Below are 25,865 nucleotides of genomic sequence, written 5' to 3'. Positions count from 1 at the left end.
TCCTTTACAGATATGCACGGGAGCTCCATGACTTTTCTACAACACTCCACGAACAAGAGTATACTCAGTGGTCAGGGTTTTAAGATTGAGTTTGAAATTTTCTAAAAACTACAATTTGAATAATGTCTACATCAGAAGGAAACAGTTACATTTTTATATAAATCAAAGTTTCTCATATTTACTTTGACAGTTTAAAAAGGAAAACACCATCATAGAAACAAACTCTGAATAGGAAACATACAATTTTTTTCATAAAAGAAGAGAATCTTTGCAGCAGGAAAAATAAACAGCAGCTACCAAAGTGTATGTAGTATATTTTTGTCCATTCTCACTGTACTACTTCTAATATTTCCATTAAGAGAAGATGGTATCTTCGTGTGCGAAAAGTTGACAAAGTTAGAAAGAAGAACGTCACACTAATGCTTGGTCACATGATCGTATGAAGCTATATAAGAATGGAAAAAAAAGCTGACAAAAACATTTATTTTACTGGAACACATTTTACTGAAAAGTAAGGAAGATGGGAGAACCAATATTTGCTCAAACATAGAAAAGCCCATCCACAATCAGAACACTTGATTTAGTTTACAGAAAGAAACATTTATCAAAAGAAGGAAGAGATAAGAAGAATACAGGTCTTAACCTGGACATTTCAGTGCCCAGAATTGAAGACTGTGCAACACAGGGAGGCAGAAGAGAGAACACACTTATGCTTTAAAAACAAAAATTCCTGCTATTTTGTCCATGGCTGAAGCCTTCTCAGCAGTAAAATGGTTTTAAGAAAAGCGTTAAAAGCCCATTACACAGCTATGAGAAATGGAAAGGGCTAGCACATCCGAATTCACTACATATTTCATGAAGAAAATCTCACATGGACTGATGTAGAAGTACTTAGTACAATTTACAGGAAAAAGAGAAAAGCACTTGCTTTTTATGTCTTCTAGAACCATTTCTCGTATCAGAGATAAGAACTACCCACTTGGTCTCTAGACACTGATCTAGTTAACCTACCAACCACATTTAACTGTAGATGGTAAGTGATGCTTTGCAACCAGCAAGAACGTGTTTAAGCACTTAATCAGCTGAACAGCATTTTCTCTCAAGAGAATTATTTTACTCCTAACAAAGCTATACTGTTAGAATAACAATGATCCTACATGCATTCTATGAGGGACCACTTAGCATTACCGGCATAAAAGCAAAACTATTACCTTGTTCTATGCAAGAGCTAGATCTCACCTATCAAATGTGCAACAACTAGTAGAAGGCAGAAATTTGTAGATTAGTATAACATAATTAAAAAACCCAAACCAGCTTAGTACACTTTATGGGCATAAATTTTTTGATTGAACATTTTATTTTCTTTTTTAAAAAATTGTTGCCGTTTATAGCTGTCTCTCTTCATTCAGTTTTTCTGGCACCAGTCAGCAGCATTCCAAGATGGGCATGCTCTATGTTGTATTCTTCTACAGTTTAAGTAACTATACTGTGTCACTTCTCTCCATTCAGTTAAACCTGTTTTTCCTAGACTTTGCTTACATAACCATTCCTGTACTTCAAGTTAGGTGCTACCCTTCTTTGTAGCTTGTTTTTAAATCAAATCTGATATGCATCAATACATATTAGAAAATTAGGTACCCGTATTGATGAGCATTTCATTTCTGAGTTCAACCTCTGTGAACAGCATTTATACAACTAAATGGTGAAGCTCTAGACATTTTTCAACATAAGGAGCACACTTAGACCACATTTTCTGTCAAGTCAGGAGTTTACAAATTATTTAGTCTTGTATTATTTTGATAAATCATTGTATAGTACTGCTGGTATAGACCAGACCAATGCTTCAGGTGCAAAAATCTGAATTGCAGAAAGAGGAGTTGGATATCTGCTCTCTTCCTAATTTTTACACAGACTTCGTGCCTTTCAAATGGGTTTCAAATGCATCTTCCCACTAATGAAGACTGGGGCTGGGCATAACAAATTCACAATTTTATACCCCTACAGCAGTATCTCAGGCTGTTCTAGTTCAGTGTAGTTGAAAGACGACAGGTATGAACAGATAATCCTTTTGATGGACTGAAATTTGAATTCCTCCCAATGCTGTTAACTTTTATATATAACATATACACACACACACACGTAACAACAGAAGAATCTCACTTTTGTCGCCATCTCCAGTCTGTTTAAACTAGACTGTGAACCCCTGGGGGTAAAGAGTCTTATTGCACATTTACAGATTGCTAAGCACAGCTAGGCTTATTGCAGTAGTTCCTGTAGTATCAAAGCAGGCTCAATGCAGTTTCTACTCAGAACAGCATCATTCTAGATTAACACAACCGAAGCGTATAGTAATCTTTGCATTATGAAACACATACCAAAAATCTTCCACTCTCTTCCATAATGAAAATACTATCTTTGATTTTCTTCCATGACAAAATGACTAGATCTGCGGATGAGGGAAGAGCAGTGGATGTTTGTGATCTCGACTTCAGCAAGATTTTTAACATCCTTGTATCTGATTGTACCACAATTCAGATGAGTGGGCTACCAGATAGATGAGAACTGTCCGGATTATCAGGCTGAAAGGGTAGCAGTTAACGGTTCACTCTTTCTGAAAGCTTGTTATAAGTAGAGTTCCTAAGGTGTCTGTTCCAGGACCTATTCATTTTAGGACCTTACCAATGATCTGGAGGAGGAGACAGATAGTACCCTCATGGAGTTTGTGGATGACACCAAAATGGGAGGAGTAGAAGGTGGAGCACAGCACAGTGGAGAGGACACAATACATTGAAAGGCAGGGCTGCCATCCAGAGGGACCTATATATGTTATAGGTATGGGCCCATAGGAACCTCACAAAATTCAACAAGGACAAATGCAAAGTCCTTTACATGGGACAGACTAAACCCCTGCACTGGTTCATACTGGGTTACAGATCTGCTTTGCATAACCTACTCAATGGCAGGCTAAACAAGAACCAGCAGTGTGGCCTGGCAGCAATGAATGCCAGCAGCATACTGGGCTGTAGCAACGACCGGTAGTATCAGGGAAGGGATCAGTCCCTTTGGCTTGGCACTTGTTGCACATCACCTGGAGGGCACATTCCGTCTCCTCCTCCATTCAGCTTCGCTTGCCCCAGTACACGACAAACGTTGATAAACTCGAACATGTTCAGTAGAGAGCTACCACCAAGATGGCTGGGACTGGAACATATATCCTTCTGAGGGAACTAGGTTTGTTCAGTCTAAAGAAGAGAAGGTTTTGTGGGACTTAATAGCTTTCCAGTACCTATGAGGTGGTTACAGCGAAAGCGGACCCAGTCTCGTTACAGTGGTGCACAACAGGACAATGAGAGACAACGACCATAAGCTGAAACAGAGGAGGTTCTGTCCAATTATAAAGAAAACACTCACTATGAGGATAATTAAGCACTAGAAGAGATTATTCAGAGAGGCTGTGGAATCTTCATCCATGGAGGTTATTCAAGACCTGACTGGAGAAAGCCCTGAGCAACCTAGTTCAAATTCAGTGGTGACTGATTTGAGCAGGAGGTTGCACTGGATGACCTCCTGAGGTCTCTTCCAACCTAAGTAAGTCTATGATTCTATGATTCAGGTCAGTGCAACTCTCAGAGGCTACCCTTTGTTGCTGCAGTCAGGAGGAACTCACTACAAACCCATTTCTCTAAGAGTTAAGTTACCAATCTTGTACGCTATGGTCTGGAATTCTCTCTCCTCCAGGTGTAATGGATAAAATGTAGATTCTTACAAAGGGAAAGCTTAATTCCTTACCACCAACAATAACGTTTCGATCTTTATGAAATACCTGTCCAACTCAAACACTGGTATGGAAAAGCAACAGCTGGATTAAAAAAAAAAAAAAAAAAGGTGAAGACTCCCAGGGTTTAGTTTCTTACTAGTCCTCTGAACGTATATGCTGTTATGGAATGGTGCAGGAATGAAGAAAAAACACCCAACCATTTTGCATATGCAGACCATTTCCTATGTCTGCAAATTCTCTAGTAAAATTGTCCTTATTACAGTTAGCTTTCTGATTCCAAAATTTCTTCCATATGCAAAAAAAAAAAAAATTGTTCATTTGCAACATACTAATTTTCCATTCTGAAACTGTAGGTTAGATTTATTATGGTATTTTTAAAAGGTAGAGCTAAGTAAAGTATTTTAAAAGTATGTTAAAACTACAGAAAGTTTAACAAACTCCCTTCAAATTCTACTTTCCTAGAGAAAATGCTATTTATAGGTGGAAGTAAAGAGAGTAAATGAAGCTTGGGTAAAGGCAGTAAGTGAAACTTAAAATCAAATGAGTCCAAGTCTTATTACATTCACGTTGTAAAAAGTAACAGACCAAGAACTTTGAAAACCCCCAGCTTTTACGAGTCCAAGCCACAAGATTTTACAAGCTTAAATTCCCATGTCAGCAAAATTAATTGTTATGTGTTCCTATAAGATGCTGTATAATCAAATGCATGTTCAGTTATTAGACTTCTCAAATTAGGCAGCAAATTAAAAGCCATCCCAGAATAACACCCTGAAATTGCAGTCATTTAATGAGTTCCAAAATCTGTTTCTCTTACTTTAAAATGTATTTGTTCATTATCAGCTATTCTTTCAAACTGCAGCCAATAAAACCAGTTCTATAGCATTTGTGGTTTGGAAAAAGTACAAAGCAAGTATTTTCTGTGAATCATCTAACATAACTGAGTTTATAAATACGAGTTGCAACTAAAAAAACCCAACAGTATTTACAAAAAATTATCCCAAAATAATGTTCAAAATCACTTAAAGAGAAGACATAGCTGTAATAAATGTGTCATAGAAACTGAGGGGCATTTTGACTTTTCAGTGACTTGTACAGTGTCATTATTGTAAAGATGAGGGATACCTCCAAGTCCACACAATTAGCATTGGTAAATACTTACAGTAGAATAGGTGAGCAGAGAGAGGATGAAAAAAAAATCTTATAGTGAAGAGGTGAGACTGTCAATACCCTCCCACTCCCCCCAAAAACCTGTGAAAAGTTTTATTCACATTTAGTGTAAAGGATGACATTCATGTAATTTTAATGCATCTTCATATATTACTTAAAACGTTCAATAATGATTAGGTTTAAAAAGCATTATGCTAACAAATTCCATTTCAAAGACAGATGTCACAACCAATTTCATGTAATTAATTGGTAACAAACCACCAGCAATGAAATTGTAATGGCATTCCAATTCTCAAAGAGATAATAGTTACCTGGTCTAAAAGATCTTCAACTTTTTTTTGCCATCCATCCCTTGCTGCATTTTTTTCACGTTCTTTCAGCTGCAACAGCTGAGTCATGGCTGCCTTCTTATCCTCTTCATGCTGCAGCCTCAGCTCTTCACGAAGCTTATTACATTCCTGTCTAAAAGCAAAGGTCAAATAACTAAAATGCAGTGGATCTTGTGCAAGAAGTTAAAAAGAATTAAGAACTCATTAATAATTGGAAAAGCTTAGATAATAACGGAAACCTTTCATGGAATCATAGAATCATTAAGGTTGGAAAGGACCTCTGAGATCATCGAGTCCAACCGTTAACCTAACTGCCTGGTCCACCTCTAAACCATGTCCCTAAGCACCACATCCACACGTTTTTTTGAACACTTCCAGGGACTGTGATTGCACCACTTCCCTGGGCAGTCTGTTCCAATGCCCAACCACTCTCTCCATGAAGAAATTTTTCCTAATATCTAATCTAAATCTCCCCCTGCACAACTTGAGCCCATTTCTTCTCATCCTGTTGCTTGCTACCTGGGAGAAGAGACCGACCCCCACCTCGCTACAACCTCCTTTCAGGTAGTTGCAGAGAGCAAGAAGGTCTCCCCTCAGCCTCCTCTTCTCCAGGCTAAACAACCCCAGCTCCCTCAGCCCCTCCTCATAAGACTTGTGCTCCAGACCCTTCACCAGCTTCATTGCCCTTCTCTGGACACACTCTAGTACCTCGATGTCCTTCTTGTAGTGAGGGGCCCAAAACTGAACACAAAAACTTTGCTTTACATTTCATTTGCTATTACATTTGCATGTAATAAATACTTCATTTCTTAAAGAATAAAAGAAAAAAATTAATACTTGCCGAAGATTTTCTGTCCATTTTATTTCCAAGTCACGAGCCATTCTGTCAACTTTGAACTTTTCCTCTTCTCTCATGGCAGCAATCATTGCCTCATGCTGTTGTCTCTCCTGATCTAGTTCTCCCTGCAAACACAAACTTCACAATAGAGACTGATCAGCAGCAAAAAAGTATTTCAAACCTTAAGCGAGTGTATTTATAATAAAAATGTCAGTTACAATTGGTTCATAAAACTTGAACTGTAACTTTTTCAGTGTGTAATTCCTAACTGCACACAATTAATGCCTATACATCTGCTGATACTTCTTACTTGTGGAACAGAATTCTGCATTCCTATAAAAAGCAATTTTCCAATAAGTCAGTCCGGAAGTAATCTTTTCGAATACTGTTACATTGAATCACAGAATAATTTATGTTGGAAAGAACCTCAAAAGGTCATCAAGTCCTGTTCAGTGCAGGACTAACTTCAGAATTAGAGCAGGTTACTTAGGCTCTTGTCAAGCATGTTTTGGATTTTTTTTTAAAAGCAGCAAATATTCAGTATTTGAATTTCAAAGCTTGAGCTGTCTGGATTTTATACAAAGTTCATGTATCCTCTTTCTGTTTCTTGACTGGACAAACCTTCTAGAAACAGGGTTTCACAGTCCGAACACAGGAAAAAACACTTTAAAATTCCTATCAATTTCTGTTCACATTTTACCATACTAGAATAGTATTAGGTACTACCTAGAAATCATACTTACATGAGTGTTTTTCAGCAGTGCTTGCTTCATTCATGAGAAGCAAACATGGCCATCTAAATTTAATTAAGACTGTTTAAAGTGAGAATTTTTCTGTAGGATTTTTTCATTTATATATTTTAAAATCTGTTAAGTTAAATGTTATTGCCAGTAACCTGCTATATATGAATATTTAAATGTTATAATAGGTGAAGAGAGAAGAATGCAGTAGCTCATATGGACACTTAGAGAAATTATAAAAAATACAGATAAAGTTATAAACTGTAATAGGGTGCACATGTAATGACCATAGCTGAAATAAATAAATAAATAAATAAATAAATAAATAAATAAATAAAATACACCAATATCCTGTTTCACGCTGTTTTTTAAGAAAAACACGCTGGTTTTTTTTAAGAAAATAACACCAGTATGAAAACGGATTCAGGGAAATTGTTTTTTAATATTTGCTGCTCTACTTCAAATGTTGCTGTGATCTTGTAAATGTACATTGTTTACTGAGGAAAGAAAAAAGAAAGGTTATACTTAGTATTAAAGTCAATGAGCTATTGACAGATGAACTGACAGTTCCAGTTCTATCTAAACAAACTAGAATGGTAATATATATGTTACGTGCTTAGACAAATTAATTGCTTCAATTGTATAAAGTGGTCACATTTTCTGGATGATAGTCTACTATCTTTCGAGATATCACAGCATAGATCTTTAAAGTATTCTCAAGCATCTTCTGAAATTCTAAATTTGAGCTTGAAATGAAGACTGCGCCCATTATTTGAGGAAAACATGGTATGCATGCATAAAAAAACCTAAAAAGGTTTCACTGAATTCTAGAGCAAGTAAGCTCTAGATCTTGTTTTGCACCAAGACATGAAACTGTCTGAAATAGCACTGGTATAACACATATCCTTTTTACATTCTCATAAAATTCTCTTAAGCCTCTGAAAAATCCAACTCTGGATATATTTTGTATGGACATACTTTGACAGCTACAGTTTACATGAACCACAGAAAGATGTGCTTGCAGCAATACCCGTTAAATACTAAAAGTGTTCTGAAAACAAACAAACAAAAAACCCACCCCAAAACAACTAATCAACCAAAAAAAAACCCAACCCCAAACCAGCCCATCCTAGTTTTCCATTTTTTTTCCTCTCTGCTTGAAATAAAAAGAGAAATCTCTCCTTTATTGAAGCTGTATGAAGGTCCTTCGATAGCGCATACACTATACTTCTTGCCATTTTAACAACAAGACCAAAATCACCGTGACTGCACTTTGCACAATTTTGTTCTCCAACATTATGGTTACCTCAACACTATACAATGTATCTGTTGTCTCTCGCAGTCTTGCTCTAGTTAATTCCAGTTCTTTCTGGAGTATTTCCTGAGCTTCCTGAAGACTGGAGATATGTCCTTCTGCAGTACCAAGGCCTTGTTCACTTTTTCGTACTAGGTCTTGCAGACGACACACCTATGACATAAAAAAAAAAGATGTAATTTCCATAATTATTACTAATGGCAGCCAAGTCATTCTGGTTTCATTTTCTTCCAGTGTTTTCTAATTCCAACCTAGACAATTTTTTATTTGCACAGCCTGTTCTCCTCTAATATCACTTAATGTTTCTGTATTAAAAAACAAATTCCTGTAATATTATAAAATCAAACAAAGATTCAATTAAAGAATTTTTACAAGTAAAAAAAATCCAACCTATGTTTGAAGCATTTTGCAATGAAAAAGGTTACGTAAAAGTTCTGAAATTACGTGTAACTTTACTCTGAGAAAGTTTATGCATTTTATGCAAATTGAAATAATGAGAACTGGTATTTCAAAATACATAAACTCTTATCTGATGGATAAATTAACTTGTGCTAGGGTATATGCTTTTCTGTTTTCAGATTGCTACCTGTCCATAAATTAGCCTGTTGAAAGCTCAATCTAATATCTGTAAAGTAAAATGTGATAATTTCCTTAATTGCTGTGTAACAATACACTTTTTTCTGCCTGTTTGTGCTTCAGCTCCCCATCTGCAGAATTATGATACTATACTTCTTTGCTTCAAGTAAAAATATTAGAGATTGAACATTGTTCATCAGCTATGCAAAAGGAAAAACTTTTAAAATATGTAAGCTGGAATAAGAGAATAATGGGAGGCAGGGGGGACCAAAGAAGAGCAGCTAATGGGAACCGCAGTTTTTCAGAAGTAGTAGTCTCTGCCATTGCCTTTGTATGTTGAGATAAATTCATTGACAATGGGATAAGTGTCCCAAGGACAGACTAACCTTTGGTTTGTAGATACGAACAGTTAACAGTTATAACTACTCTTTCTGTTTGTTAGCATAATTATATGCAAATACTGTTTATAACATACACGGGCACGCACACACACACACACACGCACACCCCTCCCAGAACTCTCTCTCCCTCTGTATGCAACCCATGAACTATTTAAAAAGAGGGACGACTCCTTCCCTCTCAGCAAGGAATCTCAAATTTCTTTGGCGTGACAGATCTCAGAGAAAAACTAATGTAATCTTGAGCGCTTGTCTATGTGCTCCTTTGCATTATATACAAACAACCAGTAATTCCCTACAAAGCGCTACTACCTGAAGGAGAATCCCTACATGAAAAACTGCCCCTAAAACTGTTTTGATGTCCTCAAGGTGCACCACTGTCTATGTATCTGGTAGTAGCACACCATGAAACATTGCACGAACCGTGAACAGCAGTCCTGTAGATCTAAAGGATATGGAAACATTATGCAGGAATGCCACTCATGGGGCTTAGGTCTATTCGACTGATGACAGAGCAATGCTGGAGGCTGTTTAAAATGATCCTTAGTAATATCATCGGAAATCCTTTGCATGGAGATGGCCAGTCCTTTGACTACTCTGTCAAGTGACACAAACAAAGAGTCTTCCTAAAAGGTCTTGGCTGGTCTACAGTGAAAGGAAGCAAATCTACAGAGTAAACAGCCAGCCTCACCCCGAGATACATGGGAGAAAGTCAGTATCTTGACTTAACGTAAGCTCTCAAAAAAAATCTCTGGCAAGTATTTAAGATTACACCCTTCTTAAAAAGCTTGGTACTAGGAGCAAGCCTAATGAGCCTTGAATCTTCCTCAGCCTGCAGCTAAGATAATTGCTATCAAAAAGTCTGTCAAAAAGAAAAGAGGATGGCGTAGGTTCAAAACCAGCTTTCTCAGCAGGGAAGCTAGAACTAAGCTAACATCCGCAGAAAGTAATAAATATATGCCTACTGTTAAACGATATCTGTAACAAACAAACAAGGAAGCAGCAGTAGAAATGTAAGAGCTAAGCTAAAGCTGTGCCAGACATTTCACAGGGAAGTTTCTTCCAGGTCAGTGAAGACATTGAGAAACTCTTGTCAGTTGTCAATAGAGATCTATGAGTAAGCTGTGGTTGCAAGTGAAGCACTTGTCTCATGTGCTTAAGGTAAACATAGTAATAAAACAAAACGTATCGCCTTTGTACTACACGGAGTGGATTTACAGACCACCCCGAATTTATTGCCTGTACACTTCCTCTCATTCTCTCAATATGCAAAATACACCATGTTACATTTATCCTGGCATAAGAATGCATATAAACTCAGTTACTAAATAGCAGCTGGCCCTAATTCCTTACTTTAGTTGATGTTAGAGTTAATCTGTTCCTTAGCTATGCCTCTGTCTTCTTTATTCAGTGTGCTGAGGAATTTTCCAAGCCTGAACTCAACAGCAGTTAGATAATGAAAACTCATTCTTAAAACATTTGAAGTGATTTCCTTAAAGGAGGAGGAGCAAGTTTATTACTCACGAACTGAAGAGAAACTGATGAAGAGTAACTAAATTAAAACCTGCAGTGTTGAATGACAATAGAACGACAATAGTGCTCTCCTCAGATCTAATCCAGCAACAAGGAAAATTAACATACAGCAGAGGAACTTAAAACTAAAAAGAAATAACAAAACTTTCTATAATTTTGAAAGGCAAAATAAACCCATGTATGATTTTGTTAACATCTATAACAGATACATCACATTTTTGTTATTTTGAATGTAGGTAAGCATACTGTTAGGAGAGCAAGAGCAGTTCCAGCTTCAATTTACACCTTTTCCAAGGTCTTACGTACCGGCAAAGGCACTCACAACTATCAGAAAGAAGTACAGTCTCCTGTTTAATAGGTACTCACGACTGACTGAGCAGCAGCGCTGCTGAGCTCTAAAGATGCTACCATGTATTATCTGGGGTACATACACACACACACTTGGTAGGTACTACTCTGAAAGTGTATATTAGTATATATAAGTATATATAAAAATAAAATAAATATACTTCCAGAATATATACTTTAATATATAATAATTTAATACACTAACATGTGTATTAATATAGCAATGTACTGATACATTAATTAATAATATATCAATATGTAATGTTTTAACATATAAGAATACATACTTTAATATCATCATCATAATAATTTAATATATACTTCCAGAAAGGCAATCTTTTCCATTTATTAAAAACAAGCAGTTTTGTTCTAAAGCAGGTTTAACATTTGTGCAAATTGCAAGCCACCGGAATTAGACAAACACCTGCCACCTCCAGAACTTGTACGGTATAGAAAATAGTAACGAAAAGTATCACTGCAAAAAAGTACTTAAATTCATGCTTAAGTCTGTCCTAAAGCACACATTGAAATCATATGCATGGCCTGTTGAACAATGAAGCTGATGGATTATTTTCTTGAAACAAGGCAAAAGTTTCAGACAAGAATGGATTGATGTTTTTGATATCAGTAAGAATATCTTTCTAGTTTAAAAATATTATATTATGAAAAGGTGGTGATTTCAAACTCAAAAAATTAAAACTGTACTGAGGTATGATACATTTAACATTGATTGCATGTATCAAAACATTGCAAATGATTTGGGTCTTACTATAAATAAGTATTGCATGTCATCTTTTGATGGAAATACATGAAGATCACCTGCAAGTCAGGAAGCTGACCAGAATTTACACTATGTTAATTGTAAACAAGTATGGGTTTAAATACAGTTAATTCTCCCTCTGCCTCCTGACGTATTTTGTGTAGAGGTGTCTGTACCTAATGAGAAATAAGCAGAGTTAGAACAAGGTGTTTACGTCAACTGTTTTGTACCTCAATCTCGTCTGCTTTGTTAATTTTGTAAAGGCCAATAAAATCAGTGCTCAGAAGCGGTCAAGTAACTTATCACGTTTGAAGAATACTCCACTTTAAACAGAAATAAGGCACAAACCAGGCTGAACAGCGTAGTCCTAGCTCTGTACTGGACTGTAAGCACAAGATCACTACTGATGAAATGTGGTCTAGCGCACAGGGCCGTTAGCTGATACGATTAAGTTAACCCTTGCCTCCTGATTGGCAGAAGTCAGTTTCGTTGTCAGCTCTTCCTTCAGGTTTTCCAGCTGCTGGCGGAGCTGATTCTTATCATCCTCCAAATGCAGTTTCTCCTTCTCAAACTGCTGCTCCAACTCCTTCAGAAATAAGGAGGATGGAAGAAACATTAAATACTTGCCATAAGGTCATCGCAACGTACAGGTGCACCACATCAAAATTATTCCTCCTGGCATAAATATTCCTGATCTCAACCAAGAACTGTCCATTCCTTGAAGTGTTAAAACATGAGCATTTATTTCCTTTTACAATGGATGCCTTATTTTTTCAGTTAATTTTCTAATCTAACATGGTTGATTAATCACAAAATAAAGACAGACAGGAATTTCTTCTCAATTACTAGTTTCACTTTGCACTTAATTATTAAAGTCATTAGAACTGTATCTACTTTCACGGTTTTTCAATCTGAGTTGACAGAATGCAGAAGTTTTCACTTTTTATAAAATTACACTGATAATATGCTTAGCCTTTAGCCTTTACCCACCTATCTCCTACACATAATCCCCACAGAAAATAGTAAAGCTTAAAATCCAGACTGACTTTTGGGAAGCTTTTCAGGCTGTTACAATAAATGAAAAAAAGCCCAACACCATATCTATAAAATTTATGTAGAACCAAAAGAAATCAACAATTAGTCTTCAAGTTCAACTATATGGAAAGAATCAAATAACACCTCTGTTTTCATTCAATCTCTGTGGAGTAATAGCCAAATTCTGAAAACAACTTTCTGGAATGAATTGTATTTCTCTTACATGAGCCTATGTTGTATATGTATTTGTTAGAAACTTTTTTCTTTTTTTAAGGAAAACTATAAATTTATGCTTCAGCTTTATTAATATTCAGAATACATTTTCAGAAGAACAATTTTTGTCATGAAATACTTAACATGAAACATGTTAAAATTAAGAGCTTTATTATACATTTCAGTGAATATACTATATAATTTATTATACCACAAAGTCATCTTAAAGAAAATTAAGGTTGCCAAGTAAGGTGCTCCAGAGCCAGGTAATACAAGACTTCAAGGTTTCCTATGCAGCTACAGAGGTTCCTTTATTAACTCCCTCCTAGGGGTTCAGCTGTAATGCAAGGCTTAGCATCGATTCAGTGCCTCTGTGTAGCCCTGGGCTCAGATTTCTGAGAAATCAATAATATCTCAGAAACAACTATGAAAATACACAGACCAGAGCCACGCACGAAACAAAAAGTACGACTGCAGGCATTGGTAAGACTGCGGAGACGAGGAGAGTTAAGCACTCAAGAATTCAAGAAGAAAAAGACTATCATGAAAAGGCACAAAACTCTACGGAAAACCAGGGAGCTAGAAGACAGCAACTTAGTGTCATCCAGCTCGCTCCCAGAAGCGACGGAGGCCACCCCTTCCTCATCCAAAACCAGAGACTCCTCAGGTGTTTTGCTGGAGGTGGCAAGCGCATTAAGCTTAGTAGCTTGTTTAGTTCTAGCACTCCATTAGGGCGTGCAATAGGCAATAAATGATTTGTGCATACACTGCTTGCACAATCTCTTTGTTCATGGTAGAAGTTGGACAGAGTGACGAAACAGAGGGTTATACTTTCAATAATACATTGCTATACAACGTAACTCGACCAGTGCATGTTTTCTTCACCAGGCCCAGATCAATCACCACGTGGGACAAACGATGCTTGCTAAATAAGACTTGCTCCATTTTTCTTCTTCGCACTGTGAAATCTGCTGTCTGCAAAATTTCACTAGTGCTATTCAGACCCTGTTCTGATAACTGCGTAATTAGTTCTTTTATGATACTTGTCGGTACAGCTGTGCAGTACTGCAAAATTATTAGCAGCTCTATTTTCATAATCCTACTATGAACTGATGCCATTTTTACAGCTGTTTTTATAGATGGAAGAATTGAAGCAGAGAGAGATATTTAAGCCATTTCTTGAGTCCTATTCTCATTCTTTAGAATTCTCTTCTGTTCCATTTTTTTCAAAGATTTCCAAACCCCAGATGCCTTTCCCAGTTTTCCAGTCCCAATAAATCCTCATGTTCTCTATCCCAAGGCTCCTTGTACCATGCTCATTCTAAAGTCAACGCTTCTCCGCCTTTGAGACTGACTGTTTCTTCCTTGAATTACTCAAACAACACAACATGTGCTTAGCGAGACAGGTTTGACAGAGGAGACAGTATATTAATTAAGATTTACTGAGATCTTGACCCTGACATCTTTTCATAGTTAATTTCCCCTTGCTAAAATAGAGTTTCACATTTCTCACATTTACAGAGCTGTTCCCTATTTTAACTAATTTAATGATTTAAGAAAAAACATTTTATGATATCCTTTGTTTTATTCTCATCATTTTAATAACAAACAAAAGAAAACAAGCCAAAACCAACCCCACATCTTACTGAAGTAAAAGAAAAAGAAACCCTTAAGAAACCCATTGCTTTAATAAAAGGCACATTTAAAGTTACAAAGTAAACTTGAAAGATCAGATGCACGTATGTCTCAGAGAACTACTTCTGTTACTGGGAGACATGAAAAAAAAAATCTTTGAGATTTATTCAAAATAAAACTAAGAAGCAACACACCAGTAAAATAATTTACCCCCCAAAAAAACCCAACAAAAAACAAATCAGTCTAAGATGCACATCACTAACTACAACTGTGTTTCTTGGTATATTTCTTGGTATATTTCCTGTGAACACACCAGAGGAGCATAACAAAGCCTTAAATTAAACAATTAATATTTATCCTGTATTTAGTGTATAAGGAAAAATTTGTGTATAATGTACATACAATCAGATTAGGAAATAATGATTCAAAATTGGTCCTCTCATTTATCCCAAGAAAGAAAAGACCAATTTTGTGAAACAAAAAAGCCTTTCAGTTTCAGGATTCCAGTCGAAGGTAAATGAAGAGTCAATATACAGTTAGCATAATTTTATGGTGTAAGTTAGGGACAGCTGTCGTCATCTTCTGAGTATACATAGAGTCAAGTACTAATATAATATCTTTTTGTACTTCTGGACTGTTTATGAAAATTTAAAATAAATATTAGAGTAACATAATCATTCATCTCCTTCAGAAGAACTGATCTTGAGTGATACACCAACCTTTCTGAATATGGGTCGCAAAACCCAGAAAAACACACGCGTACTATACTTGAAAAGAAAGTTGTATTGGAGTTGAGAATTTCTCTTCTGTATGCAGACAACATGACAGTACAAATGCTCTTTTTTTTTTTTTTTGCAAGATATGTTATTTTAATAAAGGTTGAGCAGTTTCTTCAGAGATGCACAGCAGATCTCCAGATAACTCCAAATGAAACTGGCCATACAACAAAACCATGCAGTGCAAGGTTTAAACTCTAACATTTGCTTTTTGTAATATGTTTGATTATTAAGAAAACACAAACCTACCATCTGCAGTTTTTTCTTATCTTTATTAGCATTACTGTGTGCAGCCTCAATTGCAGTATGATGTTTCCATGCCAATTCTTCTAAGGTCTTAGAATGAGCTTCCTTTAACTGTGCAGCCTCTCCTTCCAATCTTGCTTGCAATTTTACCAGCTCCTTCTCATAATATTCACGTTGTGTCTCCCTTGCTTCATTTACTTTCTATAAAAGACAAATACAACTGTTTCTATTAAGTGGTAAAAAAAAATCTGAAGAGTACGAGGAAAAAATACAACAACATTACTGATGAAATAAACCTACAGAAATTAACTTCCATATAAAACAGATTTAACAAACACTAAGTACTGACTAAATAATTCAATAACCAAAAAGGCAGTTATTTCAATATTTCCATGCAAAGCAATATATCTATACTAAAATACATTTTTTTTTTTCTCTATTTAATCTGGGGAAACAGCAATCAGCTATCAAGCCTATAGAAAATTCCAGTTCAGTATTTTCAAACAAGTCCAGCAGGTTTTCAGAGAATAGCTTTTTAAATTGTTCTTTAACCATGTCACATCTCTCCTTACTGAGACACTTTAGCTACTACACATCTACACACGAGGTCATAAATTAAACAAAATTGTTAAAAGACATCCAAAGCAGTCTGAACAACATCTAATCTGACTTCTCTCTACTCTCTCTTTACACTTCTACATTAGTCATTCTATGTTGCTACATGAGATACACTTGGAACATACTACTACTGGTCCTAGTCCAGGTCACATCAAACAAAAGTTAAAACATAATCATTTTTGCTTATAATTCTAGGTCTTTTGTTTTTATTCAACTAAAGCCAATAAGCTGTTTAACCTTTTCCAAGGCCAGAATTTGCTGCCTTTGTCGCTCATCCAGACTCTGTGTTTTGCTTTGTAGTAAGTTTCTTTCCTCTTCCAGTTGGGATAGTTTTTCTTTTAATCTAGACTTTTCTGATTCCAAATCTCTGATTGTAACTTCTTGAGTCATTTGAGTAGCTTGAAGCATTCCTATGTGACCTAAAAACAAAACAGCTCTTTAAAACCTCACAGCATTGGTTTCATGTCATTGAAGTACACATGCATACTTCAGTGATTTCTAGAAGTACAACTCTAGTGGAAGCTTTCATATGGATCTCCATTATCTTCACTGCAATACTTACCTTCCCCTCCACTTCTCCCTTTTTTAGTTTTATTGTAAAATGTCCAACAACAGTAGAGCGCTTGGTGCTGGGGCTCCTTTAGTTTCAGTTTTCCTGGTTCAAAGTTGCCAATTGACTCCAAGAGAAAGCAGAGGTAGGCAATAGTATGAACATGGACAGTCTATCTTGAAGAACTTACCCCACCTAAAACCGTACATTTTTAGCCCATGACAAGCTACAAAAAAGAAAGCAGAACCTTGAAGTCTAATGGTAAAGATGTTATTGTTTTATCAAACTCAAATTTAACCAGCATGCTAGGTATAGCAGCTAAAGCTATGTAAAGGTTATGGAATTACACTTTATTTTGCTATAGGGATATGACTAAAAGATGTAACAGAACTCATTATCTCCATAGTAAAGTATGATCTAAATCCTTGCAGGTTAGAGGCTTGCATTTAATTTATTTATATATATTAAAAAAAAATAAAATCTACAAAGCTAGACAGTATAATCAACTGTCCTTCACATCACCAGTGGGAAAAGGTTTATGGCTTTAGAAGTTTTTGTCCTTGTTCTTCTTAATTTATATCTGTACTATTGAAAATACTACTACTAGGTAACTGATTAAAGCAGTGAAACTCCTGTTATTCTGGGAAAGGTTTAGGAGGGGATAGAAGACTATTTTGGAAAAGAGGATGCTCCTAGGTTTGTTCAATTGAAAGACAAGAGAAGGGATATTCTTCCATTATTTTAACATCTTTGTAGAAGCATCATGAAGTCATACCTAAGCTGACATTCCATGGTGGAATGGATTCTTTTGATAGAAACACCTTATTATCCCTTTCATAAATTGCATGACCTGGACACGTTTGAAATATGCCTTTTAAAAAAAATTAGCATATGATAAAATGAAGTGGTAACTAAACAGACTTTCAAGGATTATACAGAGATCCTTAACAATTTCACATAAAGAAAGCATCCAGATAATAAAATACATTATTTACTCAGAATAAATTTTTTATTATTTTTGTAACCACAACTTCTAGGAGAGACCTTCCCCCCCCCCCCCCCCCCATTTTATTATAACTTTCAAAAATGACAGATTAGTTGAGTTTTAATAACAGAGCATTGCTTTTAAATTTAAGTTACTAAGAAATAGCTAAGTGGACTGTGTGTCACTGCTTCTTCTCACAAGACAAAACCAGTGAGCCTCCCAAGTAATTTCCATCTGCAGCTAAAACAAGACATGTGCCAGAAAGGGAACTGTTTTAGTCTTTGTTGTCTGTGGACACTTATGTGAAGGGAAGGACAGTAGGATATGTAATAGAATTTGGCCAGGAAAAACACTTAAAAATTAGTAGTATTTTTATAAACAATGCACACCTCTAATTGTACTAAGCCCTGAAGAATTCTAGGAATAATTTTGGCATTTTTGTTTGATAAAGCTAAAAACTGAAGAGAAAAAAACTTAACAAAGCAAGTATGTTTAACTTCTGTAACATTTCAAAAACTACCTTGTTTCAGCAGTTCAGCCATTTAAGAAATGTATTTGCAAACCCAGATTTTAGAATGTAACAAGGAGAATAATCGTATAAGAATTTCAAATTTGTCAGGAAGTATTCTGCGCGCACATATTTTACTGTAAGCACACACACACACTGATCTAGAGCTTTTGTCCCAGCAATACTGACACACAATAGATGTTTCCCATTCCTCATGCTCCACACAGAAGGTATGAAATGCAGCAGTTTCCTGTCAAGTTTAGACTCTCAGGATAAATGGAAGAAGAATATATTAATTTCCCATAATAGACTTAATACAGCGTTCTCAAATTGCAATACAATGAGTAAATATTTTGAATAGTAATTAAGTATGAGAATTTAGGTTTTTTGGGGCAGGGTTTTTGACTTCCAAGCGTGAGCTGAAAATCAAAGGAGATGACAGTGTGCCAGCGTCAGAAACCATTTCCAAACAGGCTGGTAATCAATTATATCACACAGTAATGGCTTGGTGGCACGACTGTAAACGGGGCTCCCGGTTCCTGTTGCACAGCAAGGTGCTGTAAAGCAAAGATGTACTACTGACAGTGCCACTGAGCTCAGCAACAGCCTGGACACACTGCAGTTTCTGGTAAAGCTAAAAACCTCAGTGCCAGAGGAGACCAGTGCTGGACTCACAGTCTAAATGACTCATTACCATCAGTAATAAGGAAAAATAGCCTGGATATTTGTTTCCAGTAAATCTGGAGCTGGCTGCTGAACCTCTCCCATGCTTCTGCCTAAGGAAAGAAACAGGAATGGCGAAAGAGTATGAGAACAGGTTTTTTTTTTTCCTCCAACAGTCTCAGGTCATGAATTTTTCTACGAGTGCCTCACACATCACTTTTCAGAGGGTCAGATTCCCATTTAAGATCCATGATTTGAGATCCTCTTAGCAGGAAACCCATTCCTTCTAGCTATTTACATCCAGTAGGTCCTTGCAGCCTTGGGTCCCAGCTGGCCTCTGTATTGTCCAAACATATAGCCCAGGCTATTCCTAGCCCTTGCCTTAGCTAGCTCATCTATGACACTCATCCTAGGCATGAAGCTCTCCTAAGCAGCAGACACACTCAGTCCACCTGCAGGAACTGCTTCATTATTTAAAGGACAGAAATAAAGCCTTGACACAGGCCAGTCACACACACAGTCTGAGGGCTAGGTCACATGTAGCCAGCTAATAGTAAGCTATTACAGTAATAGTAAATATAGTATTATATATAGTATGTAATATAAATAGTAAACTATTAGAGTATTAGCAAGTTAACCCTGTGAAGTATTTTCTGTCCCTCAAGCCAGCTGGCACAGTCTGGCAACATCCCAGCCTTCAAAACAAGGTGATCTTATCCAAATCAACTTTTGCGAAGGGCCCCTGGGCTTCTGCTAACTTGTATGGAAAATAATGAGATATTTCTACGATTGGTCTAGTTGAACCAGGCCAAAGATAAGCCTGGGTCTTATTTTTAGCCTACAATCCTACCTATAGTACAGTTAACGAAGTTCAAGTACTTGGGCCCATGCCCATGCCCTACCACTAAGCAGTTTACTAGAGACACAATGCCAATAAGTTAAAACCCACATGTGTACAGAAAAACCTTAACCCATTTTCTATGCCTTTCCATATGCCAACGAGCACAGAGAAGTCAAGAAAACAGCTATAAAGAAAACCCCAACAGATTTATTAGCCAACAAGCTGCAAGTCTTCTCGCAGTAGGCGTAAAGTACCGCAGTCTCGGTGAAAAGACAAGGCAACTGAAAAAGGACGGAGAAACAAGAAGCATGTCTCAGTGATTACAGGGAGAACAGAGACACAGCAGAAGCATTCTGTACAAGTGCAGTTAAGGCAAGAAATTCCAAGGCCTGGAAGATGCATACAGGCCATACAAAGTAGAACATTTGGACAAATAAGTACACAAAAAAAGAAAACTGTAAGTACAATGCATGTGATATGAAAACAGTTAAAAAAAAAAAAAAACCCAAACTTGTCAGAAGCAACTATGGACAGCATTGAACAGTCTTTAGGCACTCTAAACCTGCACAAGTTAACCGAAAAAGGAAAGGCTAGAATAAATAGATAGAAGTTCATTTCCAGATTGAGTTACTGACATACATACTGGCTTTGAGAACAAGATCAGTGGCCTGCTGCTGTAAGCGCTCTCTAGCAGCTGCTAGCTCACTTTCCACTTCTTTGTGTTTGCTTAACAATGACATCTCCTCCTCCTTCACATCATCTAGCTGTTTTTGAAGAACCTAGAGAAAGAACAGTATAATGCCTGTTATCATTTTATGCAATCATGTTTCAATTTAAATAAGCAGTAGGTTAAAATGTACAGAAAAGACCCTTCAGCAAACGAGTTTTCTTCATACAAAATCTGAAATCTTGTAATATTTCCATCATATTCATTTTGTATCGTGTGTTTTTCCAAAAATATTGTTGAAGCACTACAAGATACTGGATATATGGCATGGCAAGGATGCATAAGATAAAGGTGACAGTATTCAAAAAGGTATATGGAAAATAAAAATGGTAAAATGGTCCACAGAGTTTGGGGGCCAACTTGAGACATGTGGTTTCTGGTATCTGAGAGTTCTTCACATTGAAGAATATATTATATGTTCACAGCAGTTTACAGTGTCCTTTATTGCAACTGTGAGCATTCAGTACTGACAGAAATTAAGCTGCATATGGATATACACAAAATGAGAGTGAGGCAATTAGTGAAATCAAACTTTTAGTATGTTTTAAGTCTGATGTACTGATTCACAATAGCATATCGTGGGCAGCGTGACAACGTGTTCTCAGCCACGCAAGAAAAAGAAGGAAATCTTGTTCTGTTTTAAAAGGAAGGCTAGATTCCTCATCATCCAAGTCACTGGAATAGTAAAGGGTCCTTCCAGAAACTAAAGCAGGAAATAGACTTGGGGAAAACACTGGACAGGACCTGTAATGGAACATGGACACCAGAAGTGGTGAGATTGTGTCTTTGATCACCTCATCCATGACGATCAGAGCAGGACCTTACTTAAACATCTGCTGCAAATACTGTATTAGACTCTTCCTCCTCTTTGGAACCAAGACGAACTCCTTTATTGCAGGAATGATCAACATACAGTGGGTTTCCTCTTCGCTGCAGCTTGCCAGAAACCCACCTCCTTAGCGTAGTCAATTGAAAGGCAAGAGTTTTGCTCCATTAACTGAACAGAGTTGGAAATGAACTTTTGAAGGCCCCTTGGGAAACTGGAAAAAGGTATTCTGAATTTAACATCTGATATAGGTGGCAGTCTTCTTTCACTACACCCTGTAGCCTTTACACAAGAAGCAAGGATAGTCCAAAAGATGGGCTGGAATTAGATTGTAAATGGGAAAAGCTCATGGTCCATCTCAGCTGTACACAATGACGGTTCCAAAATTACTATGACCATCACATTTAAGGTACTTCTGGCTTTGAAACTTAAGAGCAACTACAAATGCAAATAACAAGATACTTAAGCTTACCCAGAGAGATTACCGTTATCCAGACTTCAGCATAGCTAACAAAACCCAAGCAGAATTCCACAGAATCTTTTCCTTCAAGTCCAGCATACCAGTCCTATTTTTTGCTGACCAAAAAAACTCAGTCTTTGTATTTCTAGGGTGTCTTGTCCTTCTTTAAGGACAAGAAACTTTAGTATCTAAATAACACTGTGTGGTGGTTTAACCTGGTAAGCAGCTAAGCACCACACAGCCTGCTCGCTCACTACCAACAGGATTGGGGAGAGAATCAGAAGGGTAAAAATGAGAGAATTTGTGGGCTGAGATAAAGACAGTTTAACAGGTAAAGAAAAAGCCACGCATGCAAGCAAAGCAAAACAAGGAATTCATTCACTCCTTCCCATCGGCAGGCAGGTGTTCAGCCATCTCCAGGAAAGCAGGGCTCCATCATGCGTAATGGTTACTTGGGAAGACAAACGCCATAACTCCAAACATCCCCCCTTCCTCTTTCTTCCCCCAGCCTTATATGCTGAGCATGACATCACATGGTATGGAATAGCCCTTTGGTCAGTTGGGGTCAGCTGTCCTGGCTGTGCCCCCTCCCAACTTCTTGTGCACCCCCAGCCTGCTCACTGGTGGGGTGAGGTGAGAAGCAGAAAAGACCTTGACTCCATGTAAGCACTGCTCAGCAATAACGAAAACATCTCTGTATTATGAACACTGTTTTCATCACAAATCCAAAACATAGCCCCATAGTAACTACTATGAAGAAAATTAACTCTATTCCAGCCAAAACCAGTACATACTGGAAATGCGTGCAGTATTTCAGTTACTGCTTGTGAAAGGTCATTGAAGATGTTATAATAGAAAAAAAATAAAACAATTCAGAAAGTCGTCTTTTTTTCCTTACTTCCCACAAACCCACTCTTCTTAACATCCAACGTGTTTAGGCAAGGTAGTCACTAATGATCTCTACAAGCAAGACTGCACTGAGCACAGAACATTAATTTCATTCTAGTATCAGTTGTAAAACATTCCTGTCAAATACATTTCTGCAAGAAACTCTACAGTCTAGATAAGTGGTTTCTCAGCTTTTCTAGCAGGCATTTCAGTTTGTCAGCATAACATCTGAAATGGTACCGGTCACCAACATCCTCCTTCCCCCTGTGAATCCTTTTTTTTTGGGGAGGAGGGAGGGATCAATTCATGTGGAGACCTGACGCAAAGATATTGCTTAGCTTTTTGCCTTTTTTTTTTTTTTCTTTTCTTTTCTTTTCTCTCCTTTCTTTCTTTCTTTCTTTGGGGGAAGGGGAACAGGGTTTGGTTGGGGACTTTTTGTCTGTTCTTTCAGTGGCAACAGTTTTGAGTATTCTATTGAGTATACTACACTCTGGGTAGTATGACCAGAACAACCAAGTTCTGTTCATGAACAGCTGAAAGGAAGGAGACCAAAACTTTCCCCTGGGTAGGGGCTTCTAGATTCTACTGGAATATAAAGTAATATTAATTCAGTCTGGGAAAATTAAACACATAAGGTAAATTTAAAATACAAATAAATAAAAAAATTTGGAAGTAGATGATAATCAAGTATGAGTGACAGAAAATTAAGTTTACATGTTCCAATCACCTCAACCTAACAGCCTCATGAAAAGACGGCATAAATAGGAAAAGAAAATTCACAGTCTTGGGAACAACGTATCATTGGTCTCACCTGAACATTGTTTTCTGCTGTACCAAGAGCCACCTGAAGTTTCTGGCATTTCTCCCGTAGACTGGCAGCTTCATCCTGGACCATTTGCAATTCAGTTTTAAGCTTTCCCAGGTTCTTCCGTAACATACTTTCTTGGGTTTGAAATTCTTTTCTTAGCTCCGCTTCTTTTTCTTTGCAAGCATGTAGACTTTCTGCTGTAAAAAGCTGAGATCTTTTCAAAGAATCAAGTTCATGTTCATAGAAGGACTGTGCTTTGCTGAGTTTGCCTTCATAGTCCTCAATGAGTTTTTTTCTTTCCAGCCTTAACTCTTCAACTTTACTGTTCAAGTCTTCCAGCTCCAGTCTATGCAATTCCTCTAGCTTTTCTTGCCCCTTACTTAAAGTAGCATTCTGACTCTGTTGATTCTTTAGAAGTTCTTGAATCTCAAGCCTGTGGGCAGCTCTTAAGTCTTCCAGAGCCGTACGCTTATCCTTTTCATACTGCACTTGCAACTGTATGAAACTTCGTAGCCTCTCCTCAAATTTCTTTCTGATCTCTTCTACTTCTCTTGACATGGTCACTACACGTTGGACATGCTGAGCTTCTGCACAAAGCTGCATATCCTCAACTCTATCCTTATAGGCTTCAAATTCTGTCAAGGCCTGATGTTTCATCTTTTTATGATCTTCCAGTGACTCTTCTAAAACCTGGATCTTTCTCTTGAGATCCATTTCTTCTGCAACTTTACTTTTATACTGCAAGATCTTCTCTCTGGTCTCTGCAAGAATTTGTTGAATTTCTTCTTCGTGAGCATCCTTAAGGGCTTGGATAGCAGCTTCATGTTCATCATTTTTAGTGTTCAAAGCATATATTACCTACAAACATGAAGCAATATTATATTAGAGAAGAGGCATTCTGGTTATCTGTTAAATCATAAGAAAAAACACCTAGGCACTCTGAAAGTTACTTTGACAATCTGGCCTGTTTTCATGATGCAAATAAGACACCAAATATTATTATGAATGTGAGTGCATAAATGCTGCATTAGTCCTGACAATCTTATACATCCTGTAGAATGGTTTTTCTATATTTTTTAACCTATAATTTTCCTGACAAAAGTTTTGCCTTTATATGCATGTTGTTACTGTAAATACCACTGGGAAAAAAGCACATTCAACGCACTGAAAAACAAAACATTTATTTAAAAGAATTAAAAGCATAGCCTAAAAAGAATTTTGAACAGAGGTTTTCTGTTGGAGAATAACACGGACAGAGTATACATTACAACATGAAATTAAACTGGAACAAAATCCAAATCTCAAATTCCTCCTTTCTAAATGCTAACTATTCTTAAACATTTCATTTTAGAAACATCTAAAATGCCAAAACTGGTTGTTCTGGTTTGTAGGCCTGATGGCTGCCCAGATACAATTTCATTTTTGACAGCTTATCTAGTAGGCATCTTCTGTATGTGGATCTCCTAAGGTCTGAGGTCCCTCACTACACAAGCTCACCAACTTTCCAGCTAATAAGTCAGCTGAACAGAAAAGTAGCTGGCAGAGCAGCCAACAGTTTGGGGAGCCCAGGGAGCTAAGCAGCTCAAGAAGGCTGTGTAACCAGCAAAGCTGCCTACCATTCAGTGAAAATTTTAAAGTAACCAGATATATCCTGTGGGATGGTTCAATTGCACCACAACATGGTAGGTTGTAGTTTGTTTTTTAACTAGGAAGTGCTCTCACCGATACAGAGATACAGGTAAGTATGTGTGTATGAATGTGGATATGTATAGATCCGTGAATAAACTATTCACGCAATAAGTGGGTTTAATACAGTATTTTGTGCTCCAAGAACTCCAGCAAATCCACACACTTCCCAGATATATTACAGGCAGCAGAGCTATAAAACACACCTGAACAGAGGGGGGGGGGGAAGAAAAGTCTTCTGATTAGTATATTTTGTATATCTTAAAAGTAAACAAGAAGCAACAAAAATGGACAACAAAGAAGAAGCGGAGAATTTAGAAAAAAGCTGCCCTTTGGGGATTTTTTTTTTTGTGAGGGCAGAACCTGGACCAGTCCTCCGTTAGCATTCAACCAGGCAACAGAAGAAGATTGCGCTGACTTGCCCTCAGGGCCAGGATGCTTGAAGAAGGCCCAGAATCACTCTTCTGGCACCAAGCACAGAGCCTCTGTGTTCTGGACTGGAGAAAGTGTCTACATCAAGTGTTCAGACAAGACACAAAGCTCAAAAGAGTCCTCATAAGTGAAAAAGCAGATTCGAGATTTTGGCCATGTAATATAACAAGCTCTGTTTTCTGTCGT

At 37.1% G+C, this 25,865-nt stretch overlaps 1 protein-coding gene across 3 annotated transcripts in view; it reads right to left on the bottom strand.

Moving 5' to 3' along the window:
* The window catches only part of FAM184A (family with sequence similarity 184 member A), a gene marked incomplete at both ends in the record, with an annotated part of 74,882 nt that overhangs the window by 25,483 nt on the left and 23,534 nt on the right, over nucleotides 1-25,865 (bottom strand). For 2 of the 3 annotated variants that reach the window (XM_082305655.1, XM_082305656.1), the window contains 8 exons: nucleotides 5,257-5,403; nucleotides 6,112-6,237; nucleotides 8,159-8,320; nucleotides 12,246-12,368; nucleotides 15,691-15,888; nucleotides 16,543-16,724; nucleotides 20,496-20,631; nucleotides 23,565-24,218. In XM_082305655.1, coding sequence (XP_082161781.1) covers nucleotides 5,257-5,403; nucleotides 6,112-6,237; nucleotides 8,159-8,320; nucleotides 12,246-12,368; nucleotides 15,691-15,888; nucleotides 16,543-16,724; nucleotides 20,496-20,631; nucleotides 23,565-24,218 — 1,728 coding nt within the window. Of the gene's footprint in view, nucleotides 1-5,256; nucleotides 5,404-6,111; nucleotides 6,238-8,158; nucleotides 8,321-12,245; nucleotides 12,369-15,690; nucleotides 15,889-16,542; nucleotides 16,725-20,495; nucleotides 20,632-23,564; nucleotides 24,420-25,865 lie in introns of those variants that run through there. The other variant, XM_082305654.1, reaches the window with a different exon arrangement.

This window comes from Platalea leucorodia (genome assembly GCF_965183815.1).
Source record: "Platalea leucorodia genome assembly, chromosome: 3".
Taxonomy (NCBI): domain Eukaryota; kingdom Metazoa; phylum Chordata; class Aves; order Pelecaniformes; family Threskiornithidae; genus Platalea; species Platalea leucorodia.
Note: the sequence above shows the minus strand (reverse complement) of the source record. Positions and strands in the feature narration are given on the sequence as shown.